General features: G+C 37.6%; 1 protein-coding gene across 3 annotated transcripts in view; it reads right to left on the bottom strand.

Moving 5' to 3' along the window:
* NEK10 (NIMA-related kinase 10) overlaps positions 1 to 21,275 on the bottom strand; it is a 259,204-nt gene that overhangs the window by 165,076 nt on the left and 72,853 nt on the right. For all 3 annotated transcript variants that reach the window (XM_011956225.1, XM_011956227.1, XM_011956226.1), the window contains exons 15-23: positions 18,536 to 18,597; positions 16,967 to 17,044; positions 14,941 to 15,005; positions 12,828 to 12,930; positions 12,606 to 12,734; positions 11,962 to 12,099; positions 9,049 to 9,094; positions 6,472 to 6,593; positions 6,232 to 6,334 (exon numbers count right to left, since the gene is read on the bottom strand). In XM_011956225.1, coding sequence (XP_011811615.1) covers positions 6,232 to 6,334; positions 6,472 to 6,593; positions 9,049 to 9,094; positions 11,962 to 12,099; positions 12,606 to 12,734; positions 12,828 to 12,930; positions 14,941 to 15,005; positions 16,967 to 17,044; positions 18,536 to 18,597 — 846 coding nt within the window. The remainder of the gene's footprint in view (positions 1 to 6,231; positions 6,335 to 6,471; positions 6,594 to 9,048; positions 9,095 to 11,961; positions 12,100 to 12,605; positions 12,735 to 12,827; positions 12,931 to 14,940; positions 15,006 to 16,966; positions 17,045 to 18,535; positions 18,598 to 21,275) is intronic.

The raw sequence follows: 21,275 nt of genomic DNA, 5'->3' as shown, positions 1-21,275 counted from the left end.
TTTGTTTGGAAGATGAACATGTGACTTTCCGCGTCATGTACTAAAGCCCACGTCTGAAATCTGTTAACTATAATTAAATGAGTTTTGTTTTTTCTTTTTTATTTGACAGCAGAGGAGCAAGGGGACATGGAAGTCTTACACTAAAATGTGGGTATTTGAAAAGGTCAAGAAATATGGAATGGTGGGTTCAAGGGTAAGTTCATTTTTACAAATTCCCTTAAGAGTCGTTTTGTAATGTGATGGCACAATACGGACCTTACTTGGCAGATGACAGTATTTAGGGCAAATGTTGACTGTTTCACCCCATGTACCACTGAGTCGGGGTCTGTTCCCTTGTATGGTTTCAAAGGCTGCAAATAAATGGAGCAGCAAGACCTGAACATGTGTCATGGCACATGTCATCAAAAGATAGTCTTTCAAATGGAAATATATTTAGACTTAAAAATACATAGCATTTGTAAAACCAAGTATAACAGAATATGTGAGTACTTTCTACTCTGCTTCCTCAGCAAAGCAAACTCCTGTCAGCATGCTTACTATAAATAATTGCAAACCAACCTCAATCTTAAAATATTTAATTCACCTATATTGAGAAAAATAAGAAGATGAAAATTTTAGTTTCCTGAGAGCTTTTTTTTTCTGATCACATTTTCAGTACACTTTGTCTCATGCATCTGAAACATCATTTGGCAATTCTGTGTTTCTTTTCTGGAAGTAAATAAACCTTCCAGTGCAAGCAAAGAGAAAAATAAAACATAACAAGGCTTCCCCTCCGAGGTGACCCGCTTTAACACCCACAGCAGCCAGCTCATTCTCACAGGCTCTACTAATTGCAGCTGCATTCCACTTCCTAAAATATGGAAATTTTGTACACTTAGTTTTAAATGAATGCTGCAGGGTTTTAATTTAACTATAATCCCTCTTAAAGATAAGAGACTAATGGACATATTTACATTATATCAATAGAGATAGACACTGAAAAATATTTCAGCACTATTATATTTAAAATATTTTTTAAAGAATGACATCAAATCTCTATGTATTAACTTTTCAGTCATAAAATCATTTTATATTCACCGAAAATAATGGGAGTACATCAATGCCCTAACCACATAATTGCTTTAGTGAAGAGAAACTAGATTAGGCTAGGATCCCATTCTGAGCTCACTGCTTCTTCATCTGAAGGCTGCTAGCCTCACCAGTATGCCACCAGGAAATAGGAAACTAGGAAAATACTGCTTCATTTAAAGCTAAATGGCCTTAAAATCTGGAAGTAGGCAGGGCGTGGTGGCTCGTGCCTATTATCCCAGCACTTTGGGAGGCCGAGGAGGGTGGATCACAAGGTCAAGAGATTGAGACCATCCTGGCCAACATGGTGAAACCCCGTCTCTACTAAAACACAAAAAGTGACTGGGCATGGTGGCGGGCGCCTATAGTCCCAGCTTGTCGGGAGGTTGAGGCAAGAGAATCACTTGAACCCAGGAGGCAGAGGTTGCAGTGAGCCGAGATCATGCCACTGCACTCCAGCCTGGTGACAGAGTAAGACTCCATCTCAAAAAAAAAAAAAAATCTGGAAGTAATTCTTTAATTGCATAACTCCTAAGTAGAACTCTGATAAATATTAATAAGATTGAGTAAAATAACACTGAGGGGCAGGACAGGGAAGGACAAAACAAAGGTTTGCTTATTTTTGTAAAACAAAGTAACATTTTCTAGGGAGTCCTATATGACTTGAATGCAAGTAGAAATATATATATTTATTAGAGAGTCAACATGAAAATGGGATGTTTTAAGTCAAATGTGTAAACTTAGAATGTAACTAGCCTGCCCATTTTGGGTTAAAAGGTAAATTGACCTATGCTTTTATCTCCTGTAAATCTCAAACCCTACTAAAATGGAAAAAAAAGAAAAAGCTGGGAGAGGGGATATTCTTTGGAATGTTACTAACCCACAGGAATAATGAGAATGGGCTTGACAACAACAGAGGATGAGATATTCCAACAAACGTGTGGCAGATGGAAAGTAGATAGAAGATGGTGTCAGACTCAGCAGAGCAAAAGTGCCCCCCATATGTCTGAGGAGGAAGGCTGAGGGGACCCATTTACCCTGCAGAGCCCAGAGTGCCATCCAAGGGGGAAGAGAAGCAGAAAGCTCAATACATAGAATTGAGAAAAAGTTCCCAGGTGCCCTCCCACATACACACAGCCAGTAAATCAAGCACCCTCTGCCACTAACAGAAAATATTCATTTTTCAAAGAAATAAACCAGCAAGGAACCAAGCAGAGCAGAATTCAACAAAAATCTATAAACTGAATGTGGTTCCCTGAGTTCTGTTTGTCGATGCTGCTCCCAAAATGCCAGCAAACAGGTGCACATACCCCCAGGCAAGATACTCAAAGAGTATTCTCTAGAAAAATAAAAGTTTAGATACTGATTTTGGAGTCTTCAAAAGAAAATTTCCATTTTACTATAAGGAAGGGCACCAGATGACAGCCTCAAGTGGAACTCACAGTGCTTCCAACAGCTTTTTTCATGACTTCCTCAGAATTATTAAAGACCAGCACAGGGTCACAAGACAGTTGAGAAAAGCCCCCAGCCAGAAAGAGAGATAAGACTAAGCAGGAATAAAATGTGTATATATACTCCTGCTTAGTGTTATATATGTATGTATATGTATGTATGGTGTGTGTGTATATATATGTGTATACACACACACACATATATATATATATATATATATACATACACACACACCTTCAGAAGATACAGAAACAATTCAGGATGCTGGAAAAAAAAAAGTCTATGTTACCCTGAGAAAGAATGAAAACAGGATTCCATAAAAATAAAACACAAAATAAGATAAAATTTTTTGAAATTAAAATATGATAATATAAATTTAATATGCAACGGAATGAGAAAGAAAGTTGAAGAAATCACTCAATTACAACAAAGAGACAAACAGTTAAGAACTAAGATAATTATTTTTAAAATTAGGAGACCATTTTGTACATATGGTGTCTAAGACTAAAAAGAACTCTAAAAATCAAAACAGAGAGAGCAGAGGGGAGAAGAGCAGTGAAGAAATAATGCAAGGAAACTTCCCAGGACTTAAATTTTAAGTCTCCAGATTGAAGAGCACACCTACTACAGACACACTGGATTTTAAAGACTCATCCAAAGCAGCATATAAAGGGAACATTCTGAAATTTTCCAGAGTGATAAAATACTTCATGTATCAAGAAATAGGCATCAGAAGAACATTGGATTTCCTGACAGCTACTAGAAGACTGGAGAAATGCCTTTAAAACTTGAGAGAACAAGGATTTTCCTCTGAGAATACATACACCAAGCCAAACTACCAGTCCAATAAGAGGGTCTCATCAAAATATTGGTAGCGAGTGAACATCCAAAAAACGTAACGCCCAAAGCACTCTTTCTTAGAAAAGTACCAGAAGACATGCTCAGCAGAGCAGGGGAGTTTACAAAGAAAAAGACACAGAACATAAGAAACAGAGTCTACAACTGGAAGACCAATAAACAATGGTTCCATGACAATGACTGTGCAGCAGGCCTAAAGTGAAACCCAGAGTACACTGCAAAAAGCAGCTGCAGGAACAAGGAGTCCAGGAAAACAAAAGTGGGAGTACTTGTCAGGTTTGACCATGTGGAAATAGTACTGAGAGGGCTTTATAATTCTTCTGGAAGATTTAGAGAAAAGTAAAAAATAGGTACAAAGAAAACTAGGTACACAAACAAAAAAGAAGGCAATCATTAACTCTAAGAAAAACAAAACGATCTATGAGAAAGTATAGGTAATCAGCATCTAACACTAATTACACAGTGATAATAATGTGAACACTGAATATTGACTTAACATAAAATTCTGCTATAACTGTACTGGCAGGATGGTAGATGGGGAAGAAGAAAGAAAACTAAATTCTCACCCATTACAATAGAAAATCAAATACCATATAAGAAAAAGAATAAAAAGTGGAGAAGTAGCTGTTTTGTGCAAAGAGAACTAAGGGTTTCAAAGGGGTGGGGCATAAAACTGTTTTTCTCTATAAGCTTTTTATTTTGTAAACTATTTTAATGTGTGATAATGACTAAAGAAAGCAAATATAAGTTTAGAAAAAAATAAACTGCAATAAAAGATTGCAATAAAAGATTAAGCTTAGTACATTTAAATGTAATGAAAGGAAATGATTACAGCTAATCTTCATAAGAAAATAAAAATGCAGAGTTGGCTATTACTCAGAAAATAAGCCCTGAACAGCCATTTAAGGAGGATTAAGCATGTTTGCTCTGTTGTATACATACATAACTGTGTTATGTATGTGTATATATATACTATTTGTTATAAAATTAAAACATAATTTATAATAATCTTTATTAACTTGTAAATTGACATACCAGCATATAAATAAATTGCAAAAAATTTCAGGAAATATAAGTTCAGTTTATAAAAAGAGAAAACATAAAAAGCCTAAGGTAAACAAAGGTATAATTAATTTCAAATGATTAAGCAGATGTGTGTCCAAGATAAAGATTCAAGTTATTTTGTCCCTTTTTTAATTTCACAATGCATTGGCTTGGAAATATTCAGGTAGCTCTGTATTGAAGGTTATCTAGAGTTTCTGTTGTAGGTTGATTTTATTTTTCAACAAATATATTAATATACAAATATATTAATATTAATATATTAAGATGATGTTCTACTTATAAAAATCTGGATGGTACATCTTATCATTCCTGAACACATGTTGTTATAGCAAATGTGTACATTTGGAATTGCCTTCATGAGTACTTAAATTCTAAAACTAAGGGACTCAGCTTTAGATGCTGTCATATGTTGTCATGTGACATCGATGACGTCTCCATATCAATCACATTGACGGCAGTAGTCTCCAGCACTGAGTTTCTACGGCAACCCAATGGGGTGGAGGGCAGCAAAAGTATTAAGACCTCTATTTTTATTTTTAAACGTATCCCTTTATGTTTTATTTCTGTAGACTTTGTTATTTACTACAGAATCTTTGCTCAGTAATACATATGTATGGAATTTATAAATAAGCCCATGTATATTGGCAGTGTATTCTTTAAAAATTTTTACTGCTGGGATGTTATGATGAAAAATATTTGGAGACTGCTGGTTTAGGAAGGTGTCTCCCTAATTGTAGTTAGTGAACCATTAAAGTCCATGAGGGTAACACCAGCGTTCATGAGGCAGGCAGGAGAAAGCCAATAGGTCATCCTAAGTTAAAAACTTAATTTTAAGTTATGATTAAGAATTTAACAACTGGGAGGAGAAAATAAACCTTCTTATTTGCAAAATTTTATCCAACATCAGGCCTACCTGCTACAGATGAAAAAAATTGTAACAAAAACTCTATGTTGAAATATACAAATGGCCAGGGTTTTATAGCCCTCCGTATGTACATCTGTCACTCATAAGGCAGACTATGGTAAAATGGTTCCAAACAATGTGCTCATGTTGTGGTCATAAAAGCTTCTGTTGATGAGGCAGTGTTCTGCAGTAAGAAAAAACCTGAAAACTATTGATTTTGGAATTAAATACTTATGTATTCTAAGAGTAGTTCATTCTCTCATATGGGCAAAATACAGCTCAGTCATTTAGAACTATACTAGTCACTGTCCAACATGGTAGCCATTCATCACATAGGGATGTCTAAATTAAAATTTCATAAAATTTGGTCAGGCATGAGGGCTCACGCCTGCAATCGCAGCACTTTGGGAGGACGAGGCGGGTGGATCACACAAGGCCAGGAGATCGAGACCAGCCTGGCTAACATGGTGAAACCCTGTCTCTACTAAAAATACAAAAACTAGGTGGGCTTGGTGGAGGGTGCCCGTAATCCCAGCTACTCGGGATGCTGAGGCACAAGAATCACTGGAAACCCGGGAGCTGGAACATGCAGTGAGCTGAAATAGCACCACTGCACTCCAGCCTGGGCGATAGAGCAAGACTCTGTCTCAAAAAAAAAAAAAAAGAAAGAAAGAAAAGAAAAAACAATTAATTAAAGATATATTTCCTCAGTCACACTCATCACATTTCAAGTGCTCAATAACCACATGTGGCTAGTGGCTACGGTACTGGACAGCACAGACAAAGAACATTCCCATGAGTGCCAAAAGTTCTATTGGACAGTACTGCTCTAGAATAGTATTCAGGGATTCTTTAGTGAAAAGGTTTAAAATCTTTATACTTACTAACTGTTACTTTGTCCTTATCCCCCAACATAATGTTGTTTGGTGTCAGATCTCTATGGACAATCCTCTTCTCCTTGTGTAAGTATCGAAGAGCTAAGCACAGCTTGAAACAATGAATAGAAAACAAATTTTATTTCCCCCAACATACATATAGCCAATAATGACTACTGCACATGTCTTTAAGAAGTCAGCTCAGAACTTTACTGTTTTAAGAAAAATTTAATGAAGATAAAAACATACCTGTATAAATATTTTCCATAGTCTTTCTTCAGTAAAATGGTGATGTTTTTCCTTCAAAGAACTGAAATGCTCTCCAAGCGGGGCTCCTTCTATAAGCTCCATAACTATGTACAACCTATCATCTATATAAATATCACAAAAGGTCATAGACATTTAAACTCAATACAGATATTTTGAAAAACTTGACAGATGAGAGTTCAAGCTTCCCAATGTCTGTGCGGGACACTAACACTAAAGAATTAGGGATGACGTGTTAAATATGGATCCACTCAGCCCTGGAAGAGGTGGGGGCGGGGAGGCCTTAGGGAAACATGGGCCCAGCAACAGTATCTTCTGGCTATAGGCAACCCCTTAGCATAAGTTTACACTGGCAAATATTATCATTTTCTGTGTATGCCAGGATGTGGAATGATTGAAAGGTGCCACCGAGAACAAGCAAATGACCTCCAGTCATGGAGGATTCCCTGAAGAACCTATAAGCCCATCCTCCCTCCCAATAGTCTAAAATTTACCCTCAGATCAAGTCAAGACATTCAGAAAATTGCATTTTCAACTGTATTAGTTCATAGTCTGAAAGATTTACCTTACAGAATTTTACACCGGAATAATGCCATGGTCTTGCAATGACACAGTTGAAAATAATACACATGATAGGAATTTCTGTTATGCCTTTCAAAAGCAAAAAAAAAAAAAAAAAGGACTTCTCCAGGTTTTATCTTATGGATATGGAGAACTTAATGACTGACTGTATTTGTCTTTTTGCTTTAGATGCCAAGAAACAAAGGAGTAAATTCTACTTCCTCCTCTAAAACCAATAGGGTTTACTAACAATGGGATGTGATATATGTCTTTTGAAACTTTTGCATGTATACAAAATATGTGTGTAGAAAATGTTCACAAAAATGGAATCATACATGTTCTGCAATTTATGCTTTTTTTCATTAAGCAGCCTTATATTTCAGTGCACACAGATCCATACCGTTCTTTCTGCTGGTTGTATGGTATTGCACAATACGGGTATACCATAACTTATTTAATCATTCTCCTACAGATAGACATTTACATTGTTTCCAATTTTTCATAATTTCAAGAAATATTCATTTATGTATCAATACTACCTCTAGCTTTATTTTTAATTTTCTCATCCTTCATTCCTCTTTACTGCAATTTCCTAATCTATTATATCCTATTTTATATATTTTTAAGCCATTTCCAATTCTTCTTTTTCATTTTTATTTTTATTTTTTTATTTTTGAGGCGGAGTCTTGCTCTGCTGAAAAGCTGAAATGCAGTGGCGCGATCTCGGCCCAATGCAACCTCTGCCTCTCGGGTTCAAGCAATTCTCCTGCCTCAGCCTTCCAAGTAGCTGGGATTACAGGCGCCTACCACCACGCCCAGCTTTTTTTTTTTTTTTTTTTTTTTTTGTATTTTTAGTAGAGACGGGGTTTCACCGTATTGGCCAGGTTGCTTTCAAACCCCTGACCTCAAGTAATTCACCTGCTTCAGCCTCCCGAAGTGCTAGGATTATAGGCGTGAGCCACTGCGCCCGGCCGCCATTTCCAGTTCTTTTTGGAAGCTGTCAGGTAGTAAAAAAGTTTTTGTTTTTTATATTAAGACAAGTTACGTCACTTCAGTACAAGTCAGAAGCCAACCTTTTTTGAAGGGATATGCACTAAATTATAGAAAATTATTTTAACATCAAGAACAAATGGCTAAGGGGACAGGATTTACTGCACGAGTTTTAGCACTGAGTTTTTCTGAGTCATCTAGGGGAAGGGAGATGGGTAAAATCTCCCATCTCCCTGCTGTCCCAAATGCCAATGTACACACACAAAAGGTTTTCTTAAATAGCAATAGCACCGATAAAGAGGTAGTTCGGAAGCCCCCATCATTGCCTTGTATCTCTTTAAATCATTCTTCAAGTGGAGATTTATTTCGACATTTCATATGTGACACATATCATTAAAGCTTATCAATACTTGTATCATTTCTGTCATGGGTCCTATTTAAAACAAACAAACAAAAAAAGTGGCTGAGTTTAGCTTTATCTGTGTTTTGGTTCTAGTTCAGCATTCCAATATTCCTGCAGAAAGCAAGCCTGCCTACCTGCAGAATCAGTCTAGGCTCCATCGCCATCTTGTGGCATTTACCTGAACTTCAGGTAAAAGAAATCTCAGAGACCTAGCTCTCTCCAACTTATTTTGGGGATGGAAAATGACACCGGAGTCAACAAAAGCAACTTTCTTTTCTTTTCTTAAGGAAACCACCATCCATTAGTTTTCTTTTTTCTTGATCCTATTAAGTGATTTTTTTGTATATGAGAATAGCAATAACTCTTTTCATTTGTTCATGTGTTTTTCACACGGGGAGCTAAGTATTTTATAACTATCTTCAGGTCACTGACCAGGTCACTGTTTCACTAGTCAAAAAAGTGATGCTTAAGATCATCTACTGTCATATTAACAAAAAAAGGTCAATAAAATAGTTGATAAGGTTTCTTTTGTGACATTCTAATATAAAAATATATGTAACAAAAATGTTTCCTTATTTAGAAATATCATGAAAACTCATACTTACTTTCCAGAAATGTTTTGTAATAACGTACAACGTTAGGATGATAAAGCTATAAGAAAATAAATAACAAACATGTATTGCACTGCTTCAAAATACAAGTTTTTTCACTGACTACTTAGTTGGACTTCATATTTGAAAACTACAAAGAAATTATATTTATTTACAAAGCTAAGCATTTCAAGATATCATTGAACTGAGATTGTTGTGATTTTTAAAAACTTGTTGCTTATAAACTGATCTGAAAATAGCAATCCCATATAGCTTTATTAAATGAAATTAAAAACATTTTATCACCTAACTTTACTATCTAACTTAACCAAGAGAACTATAGAGGTAGAAGGAATCTTAAGAATTCCTTTACCATGCCTTGTCACAAACCCACACACAGACTGTATAAAGGAGAAAAGTGAAATGAGGTAACTTCTGTTGACTACAAATATTCATTGTTCTTTACCTCTCTCTACCATATAAATATTTATGTAAAGTTTGTGTCTATTTACACTATTTCTGTCTTTTTATGCTCTCCAAAATGATTAGTAGGAAAATGGCATAATCTAAGAGTTAACTCATTTTAAATCATAATAACAGTTCACAAGGACTTCCTACTTAACCAAGCTTTAGTCAGACTCCTCTGAGTCCTCTTCATGACTAGGCCTCATCCTTGGTCTGTCAGTTTTAGCAACTTATATCCCGCTAAGTCAGTTTATGGAAACATTTCCCACCCTTGACATCCAATTAAGTTTCTCATCCACTAACCCTTGATATCTAAGCAAGTTCCTCTTAGTAAACTTCCATCCACTGACCCCCTTCACCCTGACCATTGGCTCTGAGTCCCGAACTGTCCGTTCCTTGAATTCAGAGTTGGGTTCAATCTCTCTCCTCTATTACAATAGTTTGACTTCTATTGCCATAGTATTGAATAACGTCTTCCTCACCATTTTTAAAAAGTGTCTGGTGAAATTTCTCTTTGATATAAGTTAAGAATGTTAGTGAAATTTCTAAATTTTTAATTAAAAAAGATCTTTTCTAGAAGAATGCTAATATTTTTGTAGTTTTTGCTTATAATTTGAGTTTCTAGATAAAATCTATCTTAGAACAGTCACCATCACATCAACAAATGGCTTGCTTGCATCTCTTTTTGGTCTTTCTGCAAGTCTTTTTGCAGGAAGATTGCTAGCTGTCCACCAAAAACCTGCTGTCTCATTGCAGTGCAGTTATAGCTGGACATGGCTTCCCAGTTAGAGAAGACTTCTCAGCCTCCCTTGAAGCTGGGGGTGAGGCTACCACTCAGTTCTGACCTGTGGAATATGAGAGGAAGCATGTGTGCTTCCTGTGTGAACTCTAAACCTTGGGAATAGCCCTCCATGCTCCTCCTCACCCCACCTTGGATGTGAGCATGGCTATGGCAGTTTCAACCACACAGATGAAGACAATGCACTAGGAGGTAACAGCACAAGAAGAGAGAAAAAAGCCTGCATCCCCAAATGATCGCATGGAGCAGAGAACACCTCCAACATGGTTTACTCACTTTGGGATTGTTCCGTGAAAGGGAAATAACCCACTGTACTGTGTGTCCTCTTTCTAAGCACCTGCATTTGGGATCCTCTTTGTTAATGCAGGTTAATCTTAATTTACTTCCCATTCTAGCCCCATTTGTTTTGCTTCTGCCTGCCACTACCTCCTCCTTTAAGGACTCAATATTATCATCCTTTCCAGCAGTTTGATCCTCTAGTGAGAGAGCAATTTTGAGTCACCTCAAAGCCCAAGCATAGGCCTCCTATCTAACCCTAGTCTAACAGTTTCTTTTCTTAGGAAACATGCTAAAACAATCTACTTCATCAACTAGCAAGCGGCCAGCAGATCTTAAACAATATGTGACCAGGTAACCAACCAGAACCATATTCTGGACCTGGCTCACCCGTAAGGACTAAAACCATATTTGGGTCCAGATGAAAACACTGGACTGGCTTAGTTCAAAAGCCCTGTTCTAGCCTTTTGCTACAATGAAAGAGCACACTGTGGAAGGCTAGATGACCACACAAACACACAAACAAACTACACATGAACAAACTTTTTAAAGTCTGGTCTATTAGTGATAAAATCAACTATAAAATAAACAATTAATGATAATATTTACTATAATGTATACACTGGAGTAGAACTATCGATTTCTATGAATAAAGGTCTCCATGTTCATGGAATTTGTTACATTCCAACACAGATGCTATGCAAATGTGACTAGTGGAGGACGAAAGCAGCGAAGCTGACAGTGTACCACAGGAATTATAAATGAACAGTATTCATAATGAATGTGCAAACAGGGAAGGCTGAAAAAGAAACCAATGTGTTCTTGGATCACACAAAGAAATCCCATTTCTCTTTGAAATGTTTATTCTTCCTCCTCAAACAAACTTTCATAATGAGTGTTAATTGAGCTGTTACATTATGTCACAGTATTCTGCTCATGCCAATAAATAATAACCCATCTTGAAAATCTACATTCTAGATTTTATAAGCCATATTTGAGGAATGTTAACAGCTTGGTTCCATTTGGCAAAAGTCAAGAAACAGTAATATTTCTATGTATGTAACTAAGTAACCAAATATCCTAAAATATAATGAGAAAATAATAGATATGCTCACAATGAAAAGAAAAGGATTTCTCATATATGATGCATTCTGTACTGTAAATACAATTGTTTTGCATCCATGACCCTGATATAAACTCCAGACAGTGTTTTATGCTTCAGTGTCAAGCCTTAGGGAAAAAGCTGGCAAAAATATCACTGCTTCAATGTCAATTATTTTATATGGAACTAGTTCATAAGCATCATAGACAAGAACACCACAACTCTACTTTCTTGCAGTGACAATATATTTAAGAAAAACATCTTCAGAAACAAGAAAAACATTTACCTGCTCTTTAATTATTGTTAATTCAGAAACAATATTCCTTACGCTGCTGTCTCGATCTTTCTTATCCTTTCCAAATGCTGGGTTATGTAAATTGACCTCTTTCATTGCTAAAAGATTTTGACCACTACGCTTTCTAACCTAAAATAAAGAACAACAACAACAACAACAAAAAAGGAACAGGGTAAAGAAGGAGAAGGTAGAAAGGGGAAGAAAGAGATAGACTAACAGAGTCACATGAGTAACTAAGTCATATAAATAAGTCACAGAGCATTTAAAGTTCCAGCTGTATTTACATTAAGCTCAGCTCAAAACACTGGTATCCCCTGGGTCAATCTGCAATACTTAGTAGCATTTTACAATTTAGAGATTGCATCATGCATTGGGAGAAGTTTTTTTGAATACTTTTGTGGGAGATTAATGATACCTTTTGTCTGAAAAAGTCAGTGGCCGATTTCTAGAGCTTACAGCTAAAACAATATTAGTGTGGCTATCTCTGTTTGACAAAAACAGTCATTCTAATTTTCATATCTATTTGTTTGCTATTTTTCAATGACAAGAGTTCCAATTCAATTGAATATTGGTGTGCAAGTGTGACATCCTGTTTGGTTGGGAGTATCAGAAATGTTCCCCAAGGGGAAAGTCACCTTGTAAACACAGCCAAAAGCTCCACTTCCAAGATGATCCAAAATCGCATAGTTGCCTATATATTTCGAAGGAGCTTTGTTCTGATTAATGCTTTCAATATTTTCAGCAATTTGCTTCAGTTCATCCTCCTAATCAAAATATAAAAAGGAAATGGGTTTCTGTGATAAATTCCATCCTGACTACATAGCAGCCTGCCAGAATATTGAAAACTCAGGACTTACCACTAATAAATTCAACTTGGATACCAATTCTTCATAAGCACTGATATCACGTACATAATGTCCTATGTCAATGAAGATCTCAAACAAGTCTGTGGGGAAAAGTCTACAGAGAAAATTACACACACTTACCGTACAACTTGGACACTGTTGATCATCACTTCCCATTTTTTTTTTTTTTTTTTGTGAGACGGAGTCTCGCTCTGTCACCCAGGCTGGAGTGCAGTGGCGCGATCTCGGCTCACCACAAGCTCTGCCTCCTGGGTTCACACCATTCTCCTGCCTCAGCCTCCCAAGTAGCTGGGACTACAGGCGCCCACCACCACGCCCGGCAAGTTTTTTGTATTTTTAGTAGAGACGGATTTTCACCATGTTAGCCAGAATGGTCTCGATCTGCTGACTTTGTGATCCGCCCGTCTTGGCCTCCCAATCCCTTGCTGGGATTACAGGCGTGAGCCACCGTGCCCGGCCCATTACTTCCCTTTTGAATGCAGCTCGCTCACTGATTAATTAGACGAAACAAATTTAACTTCTTTTGGTTATCAACAAAGTTGGGGAAACAATATTCCCCAACTTACCTTTAAAAAATATACTATTTACAGTTTTTGTGGGGTAAGAAAAAAACAAATGGAGAAGAAAGTTCTAGAGATCTGCTGTACAACCTTGTGCTTACAGTTAACAACACTGTACACTTAAAATTTTAAGAAGGTAGATGGCATGTTAATATTTTTATCATAATTTAAAATTAGGTATGATACAGATTATACAAAAATCTTATTTATAAGATATTTGGGGGCATAGGTATTGAATATATTAGAAGGAAACATTCATTGGGTGTTTTTTGGCGGGGGGGGTGGAGCACTTTCACAAATGTCATTTGACTCAGATTTTAGTAAGAAGTAAATACTAATCCAACTTTTAAATTAAGGTTCCATGAAAATAAAAATACTGGTATGAAAAATAAAACAAATAAGGAAATTCATTCATCATCCCCAAGACACTGGTTTCAAGAGCTTTTAAAATATTTGAGTTCACTAAAAGGGATGGTTTAGAGCTTTGAAATGAAAGAGCATAAAGAATAAGTAGCTGGGTGCAATGACTGACGCCTGTAATCCCAACGCTTTGGGAGGCCGAGGTGGGTGGATCACCTGAGGTCAGGAGTTCAAGACCAGCCTGGCCAACATGGTGAAAACCCGCCTCTACTGAAAATTCAAAAATTAGCCAGGTGTGGTGGTGCATGCCTGTAGTCCCAGCTACTTAGGAGGCTGAGGCAGGAGAAGCAACAGAATGAGACTCTGTCAAAAAAAAAAAAAAGAACTAATTTTACTTTATTTTCCTCTAAATCCAAGCATCGTATAAAAATAAAGTAACAACATAAAATACTCCATGCTTTCTGTACTTGATGTCAGCCAAAAGGCCAAAAAGTGATGCTCCACGCTTTCTGAACAAAAAACACTATATTAACTCAATATTTTATGCCTATTCTGCCTTATTAACAAAATGTTAATGAAAACTTGGGCCTATGATTTTGGCTAACCCACCCAACTAAATGGTGTGCAGAACACCACTGAGGGAACCAGTGTTTGCTTCCCAAAATGGTGACCTTTTGGTCAGGCTCACCAACACAGTATCTTGACGCCAGAACATCCAGCCTCCCCTTCAAATGAGCTCTTACACTATCAAAGACACACAGAAAAATAGTTTGTTTTCCCTTTGATTAAATTCCTTTTGACTAAAGGGAAATTACCAGATCAATTTTCAAATTTCTAGCTGGAAAAAAACAAGCTCATATTTTAATACCATCTTTTAAAAATGTCAGTATCTTTAATTATCAAAAAGAAAACTAAAATTATAGCAGCCACATGTAATTAAGGGGAGTTGTATTGATACGGTGATTTATGCTCTTGCATCATCATTCTGTTAATATTCAGTGTGGCTGGATACTGAATCACTACAATAACTCACTTATATCTGTGAAATAAGAAACCTGAAGACACATGGTTTGCATACTGATGCGTTATTTTCCTTCTGTTGCATCTAAGCCAAGTATGTGAAAACAGTTCAATCTAATGAGCTCCTAAATCTAATGATCACTTATATTTCTCTAACCTCATACCTTTTAAAGAGTGGTCTGTTTCTTTCCATACTGAAGAGAAATCTCAAGGCTCTGAAAGCATAACACTAGAAAACAAAAGGATATGTGATTCTTAAATGGTAGCTCAGCAAACGAAAACATTTTCAGGAAAGAATTAACAGGAAGTAAACATTAATGTGACTTTATTGTAAGTGGCTGGTCCAAGTTGGAGCCAAAGCTTATAAGTGAAAACAAAAAACACCAACACCTGGGGTCATTCCTGTATTTACAAAGTGTTTATGTTGTAGAATGCTGGGAATATTGGCCTTGCTTCACTTGGTACACGTCATTAATTTCTTTCTAGAAAGTACAAAATGAGTACAGAGACAAGAAATAAAATTCCAATGCTGAGAAAACCAAATGTCTAAAGATTTCCAGGAGCTCAAGGTTTATTTTGTTTCTAGCCTGCTATGTATACCTCAATATTTATATGGTTTCTGTGAGAAAATAAACACTAGAAATGATGACATATAAAAATAGTCACAGGCACACTGGACTCAAACTTGACAAATTAGTCTCCTGAGTAAAGAGTCTTAAGCATTCCCCAAATAGAACAATCTATAGTAACTCCCGAGAACGCTCAGAAAGAGGCCTGTGAGGCTTTAGCTAGGAAAAATAAACATCTGACATTTTGCAGAACTGAGAAAAAAGAGTGTGCCCAGCCTGCAGCTGTGCCTGCACAATAGGCCACCATTGGAGTGATCAGGGTCTGCTGAATCAAATCTGGGATCAATTCCTAAAATCAGTGATCTGAATACAGAAGCGTCCCAAACAAATTGCCCAGAGAGGTGGGGCCAGCAACAAAATGACATGAAGGAGCCAAGTGAGAGCAGTGGAGACTGTGAGAAAGGGAGAGCATGCGTACTCCTCAAAAGCCCTTCATCTAGAATTCTAAAAAACCCTCTACTGGCTTAACAAAATGTATCTGCAGGATGGGTTTGTCTTCTTCTGTTTACCAGCACAGTGTCATATATCTGTGATGCACTGAAGAAATCGTCCCATGCCTGCACCTTCCCATTGGTAGCTCTCCAAAAACCCCTGCTCGCCAGCACAGAGACATCCCCAAAGAGTCTGCTGGGTTTGGCCATGATTTTGGATGATAACTCTTAAATCAGATTGGAGACAAAGGTTGTTTCTTTCTTCCTTTTCAGAATGACTTAGGGGAAAAAGAAAAGATGAGCTACAACTATTGCAAAGACTAACTTCAAATCAGATTTTGACATTAGGGACACTGCCCTCCGCCCCCACTCTGCCAATACCCACTCCTCAAAAATGAACATAGAACCCTGCATAACTGTTCCCCTTTCTTACATGTGAGGCCTCAACTCCTGGAGCACTGCCTTCCCAAATCACATGCCCCAGTTCCACTGAGCAGCTCACCCTTCCCTGAGCTCTCCCAACACCCACTCCTCAAAAATGAACTTAGAACCTGCATAACTGCTCCCCTTTCTTACATGTGAGACCTCATCTACTGGAGAACTGCCTCCCGCAACCACACACCCCAGCCCCACTGAGCAGCTCACCCTTCCCTCAGCACACTCTAAGCTCACAGCTTTCACACGTGGTGTGTGCTGTTCCCTCTGCATAGAATGCCCTTCCACCCTGCAGCAGATGCCATTGGTGCCCCACCCAATATCCGCTTATCCACTTGGCAAGTCCCTTCTCATCCGTCAAGATCCATGATGGCAAATAATTTTCCCCTGTTGTTATATTCTGATATATAAGGAATGAATATTTTTTTAAAAAAAATAGAACTTATTGATAAGCAAAGAAACACCTAAATAAATCACCTAATTCTCCCACACAGAGAAACCACTATTAAGCCTTCTGCATTGTTTTAATATTATTTGATTCCATGCCATGCCAGTCTTCCTTGCCAGGTATTTTTCCCCCATAGTCAGTACAGGGACCAGTACTAATCTAAACATTCTAAAAATCATCGATCATTTTACCAAAGTTACCCCAGATTTCAGTAACTTGATATTGCAGGACAACTGACGTTTATTACCTGTAAGAGATTAGTTTTTGCTGCATTCTTTTGCTTATTTGGTAAAATTAATTTTGCTATTGTATATACACCATTTTCCTGAAAGAATAAAGGGGACATACTATGAGTGACAACACTGTAGTGATACACAAGCATAAAGAGGCAAATCAACAATCTCAAAAATTAATATCAAAGAAGAAATGTTAGTATAACTTTGGACATTGAAGTAAACATTACAGGACAATATTTAAAATGTCAACATAACACTTTTAAACACCAAAGAGTGCAACTACAATCTTAAAATTTCAACTGTCTGTGGACAGTCAAGATTATTATAAAGTACATAAACGTAAAGTGATTCAAATACCTTAAAAACAAAGAATGAGAGATTAAAAAGGGACAGAGTAAAGGTGTCCCAATATCTTAGATTTATATCTTTAATATTTATTTATATCCTTAATTACCACAACCATAAAGGGAGAAATTATATTTCATAGTTATTAATTTATGTCTTTATTATAATCTTGACATCTTTCTAGATTTTTTAATTGAAATATACACATGAAGGAATGAACAAATAATAATACCTTACAGCCACTTTTCTATTATCTAGTAAATATATAATGTACTAATTTTTACTGTATCCAGGCATTCATATTATAACTGCAAAGAGCCTTATTTGCCTTTTCGCATCTAATCTCTGTAACAACTCTGTGAAATTAGTCTATAATTTCCTTGTTTCATACATGAGAAAACCAATACTTACAGCAGATACATTAATTTTTTAGAAGCCAAGCCAAGAAATAATAATTCCAGGAATTAAACCCCAGTCTGGCCAACTCCAAATGCCCTGCTCTATCAACTACCCGCTGATCTGCTGAGTTTCTCTTATGTCCTAATTTAATCATTGATGAGCTGATCCCTTACTAACATGTATGTATTTTGAAGTCGGATATCGTATTGACACAATCAAAAGGTTTTCTCTGTAAAATTCACTAAGTGGGAGGTAACTTTTGCAATAGAAGCCCATACAAGGGTTGTACATATACGTGTGTATATTTATTTATATAGATATATTAATTTATATTTATGTGTATATATACATACACACACAAACATGTATATATAGCTGTACATACAGTAGATTAATTAGTGGATGATACTTTGCAAAGTCAGCTTCTTGGCAATAAATATTTTGTTTGCTGTGCCTCAATCATCATCTCTAACTTAATCATCTGATGCATAGTCTTAATCAAAATGACCGCTGTCCTTACCTTATGGTATTCTATATGCCCAGAATTAATGCAATTCAGAGTATCCCTTTTAGAAAGATAAAATAAAAAGTACTGCACATAACATAATGAAGAAACATCAATGAACCACATGTCGGTCCTTTTTAAGTCAAGTGAGTTAAAGGAGGAAGGACAAAATATAAAGTGGAACTCTACTAGTGAAATGAGAAATGTTAAAATAGTTTTTAAATCACATGATGGGATCCCAAAACCTATGTTCTGGGATACAGACTGCACCACAAGGTGAGCTGATTATGAATGGTTACAGAGACTTGACCTTGAGAAGGAGTGCTCTCACCTGAACCACCTGGTGGGCATTGGTGTCATTGAGCACCAGCTCAGTGAGGGCAGCACAGCAGGCTGGAATGAAAACAATCAAATGCATAATGTGCATCATTACAATAAATACTCTTTCACATGAATTCTCTTGCTCCACAGGGTATTTTTATTATTTTGTTATGCTTACTAGCAAAGTAACTCCTCAAGAAACAGTAATTTTCCTTCTGGCACAGCTCTGGAAGAAGAGAAGTTGACTTGTAATGGCTTCTAATTCTTCTCTCCATGTATTTCCTGTGCACATCTATTCCACAGCAGCCATTTATTGAGAACTTACTGTGTACCAGGAGGCAAGTACTGCATCTGTCCATTTCATTGCAATCCCCAGTGCCCAACACATGCCCTGGCACTCAGCAGGTGCTCAACAAATATATCTATAATGGTTGATAAATAAAAGAATGCTTTAAATATATTATCCAATTCAATCCTTATAATAAGAGTATGCACTATGACTACCAGTGTCACTGGTGAGAAAACAGTTTCAAAGAGTTACTAGACGAGGCCACACAACCAGTAAGTGGAAATGATCAGGAGTGCAGTCCCAGTCTGCCAGACGTTAAATCCCCAGCCCTAAACAGCACCACTCTTGCCACCTGACAGCCACTGTGGCAGCCTTTGGTGGCATTTTGCACTGAAATACTTGTGCTCTCGGAAGTATGCCAGACTCTATAGCACAGAGCTCCTATAAAGGATAATTCCATTTTAGTGTGCTAAAGATTTTACATATGTTCCCATATAATTCTCACAATGACCTTCTATCACTGATATCATGATTATCATCACCATTTTACATAAGCAAAACTGAAGCTTGGAGAAGTTAAGGAACTTGCCCAAGGCCATATAGCTATCAATAAGGGTGGAGTCAAAACTCAAACCCTACTCTTAACCCTTTATGTTTTTAATTTTTATTTTCCATTTTTATTTAGGTATTGACATGGTTTGGCTGTGTCCCCACCCAAGTCTCATCATGAATTGTAGTTCTCACAATTCCCACGTGTCATGGGAGGAACCTGGTGTGAAGTGATTGAATTATGGGGGTGGGTCTTTCCTGCACTGTTCTTGTGATAGTGAATGAGTCTCACAAGATTTGATGGTTTTAAAAATGGGAATTTCCCTGCACAAGCCCTCTCTTTGCCTGCTGCCATCCACTTAAGATGAGACTTGCTCCTCCTTGTCTTCTGCCATGATTGTGAGGCCTCTCCAGCCATGTGGAACTGTAAGTCCATTAAACCTCTTTCTTCTGGAAATTGCCCAGCATGAAAATGGACTAATACAGTAAATTGGTACCAGTAGAGTGGGGCTTTGCTGAAAAGATAACATAAAATGTGAAAGCAACTTTGGAACTGGGTAACAGGCAAAGGTTGGAACAATTTGGAGGGCTCTCAAAATGACACGAAAATGTGGGAAAGTTTGGAACTCCCTAGAGACTTGTTGAATGGCTTTGACGAAATGCTGATAATGATATGGACAATGAAATCCAGGCTGAGGTGGTCTCAGATGGGATGAGCAAATTGTTGGTAACTGGAGCAATGGTGACTCTTGTTATGTTTTAGCAAAGAGACTGGCGGCATTTTGCCCCTGCCCTAGAGATCTGATGGAACTTTGAACTTGAGAGAAATGATTTAGGGTATCTGGCAGAAGAAATTTCTAAGCAGCAAAGCATTCAAGAGGTGACTTGAATGTGTTAAAGGAATTGAGTTTTAGAAGAGGAACACAGCATAAAAGTTTGGAAAATGTGCAGTCTGACAATGCAATAGAAAAGAAAATCCCATTTTCTGAAGAGAAATTCAAGCCAGCTACAGAAATTTGCATAAGTAATGAGCCAAATGTTAATCCCCAAAACAATAGGGAAAATTTATTCAGGGCATGTCAGAGACCTTTGCAGCAGTCCCTCCCATCACAGGCCTGAAGGTTTAGGAGGAAAACTCGGTTTCATGGACTGGACCCAGGGTCCCTCTGCTGTGTGTAGTCTAGGGACTTGGTGCCCTGCATCCCAGCCACTTCAGTCATGACTAAAAGGGGCCAGGGTACAGCTCAGGCTGTTGCTTCAGAGGGTGGAAGTCCCAAGCCCTGGCAGCTTCCATGTGGTGTTGAGCCTGCATGTACACAAAAGTCAAGAATTGGGGTTTGGGAACCTCTGCCTAGATTTCAGAGGATGTATGGAAATGCCTGGATGCCCAGGCAGAAGTTTGCTGAAGGGGCAGAGTTCTCATGGAGAACATCTGCTCCAGCAATTCAGAAGGGAAATGTGGGGTCAGAGTCCCCACACAGAGTCCCTGCTGGGGCACTGCCTACTGGAGCTGTAAGAAGCAGGCCACTGTCCTCCAGACCCTGGAATGGTAGATCCACTGACAGTGTGCATATGTGTCTGGAAAAGCCAAAGACACTCAACATCAATCCGTGAAAGCAGCCAAGAAGGAAGCTGTACCTCGCACAGCCACAGGGTGGAGCTGCCCAAGATCATGGGAACCCATTTATAGCATCAGCATGACCCAGATGCAAGACATGGAGTCAAAGGAGATCATTTTGGAGCTTTAAGATTTGACTGCCCTGCTGGATTCTGGACTTGCATGGGGACTGTAGCCCCTTTGTTTTGGCCAGTTTCTCCCACCTGGAACAGCTGCATTTATCCAATGCCTGTACCCCATTGTGTCTAGGAAGTAACTGACTTGCTTTTGATTTTACAGGCTCACAGGCAAGGG

Source organism: Colobus angolensis, unplaced genomic scaffold (assembly GCF_000951035.1).
Source record: "Colobus angolensis palliatus isolate OR3802 unplaced genomic scaffold, Cang.pa_1.0 Scaffold411, whole genome shotgun sequence".
NCBI lineage: Eukaryota > Metazoa > Chordata > Mammalia > Primates > Cercopithecidae > Colobus > Colobus angolensis.
Note: the sequence above shows the minus strand (reverse complement) of the source record. Positions and strands in the feature narration are given on the sequence as shown.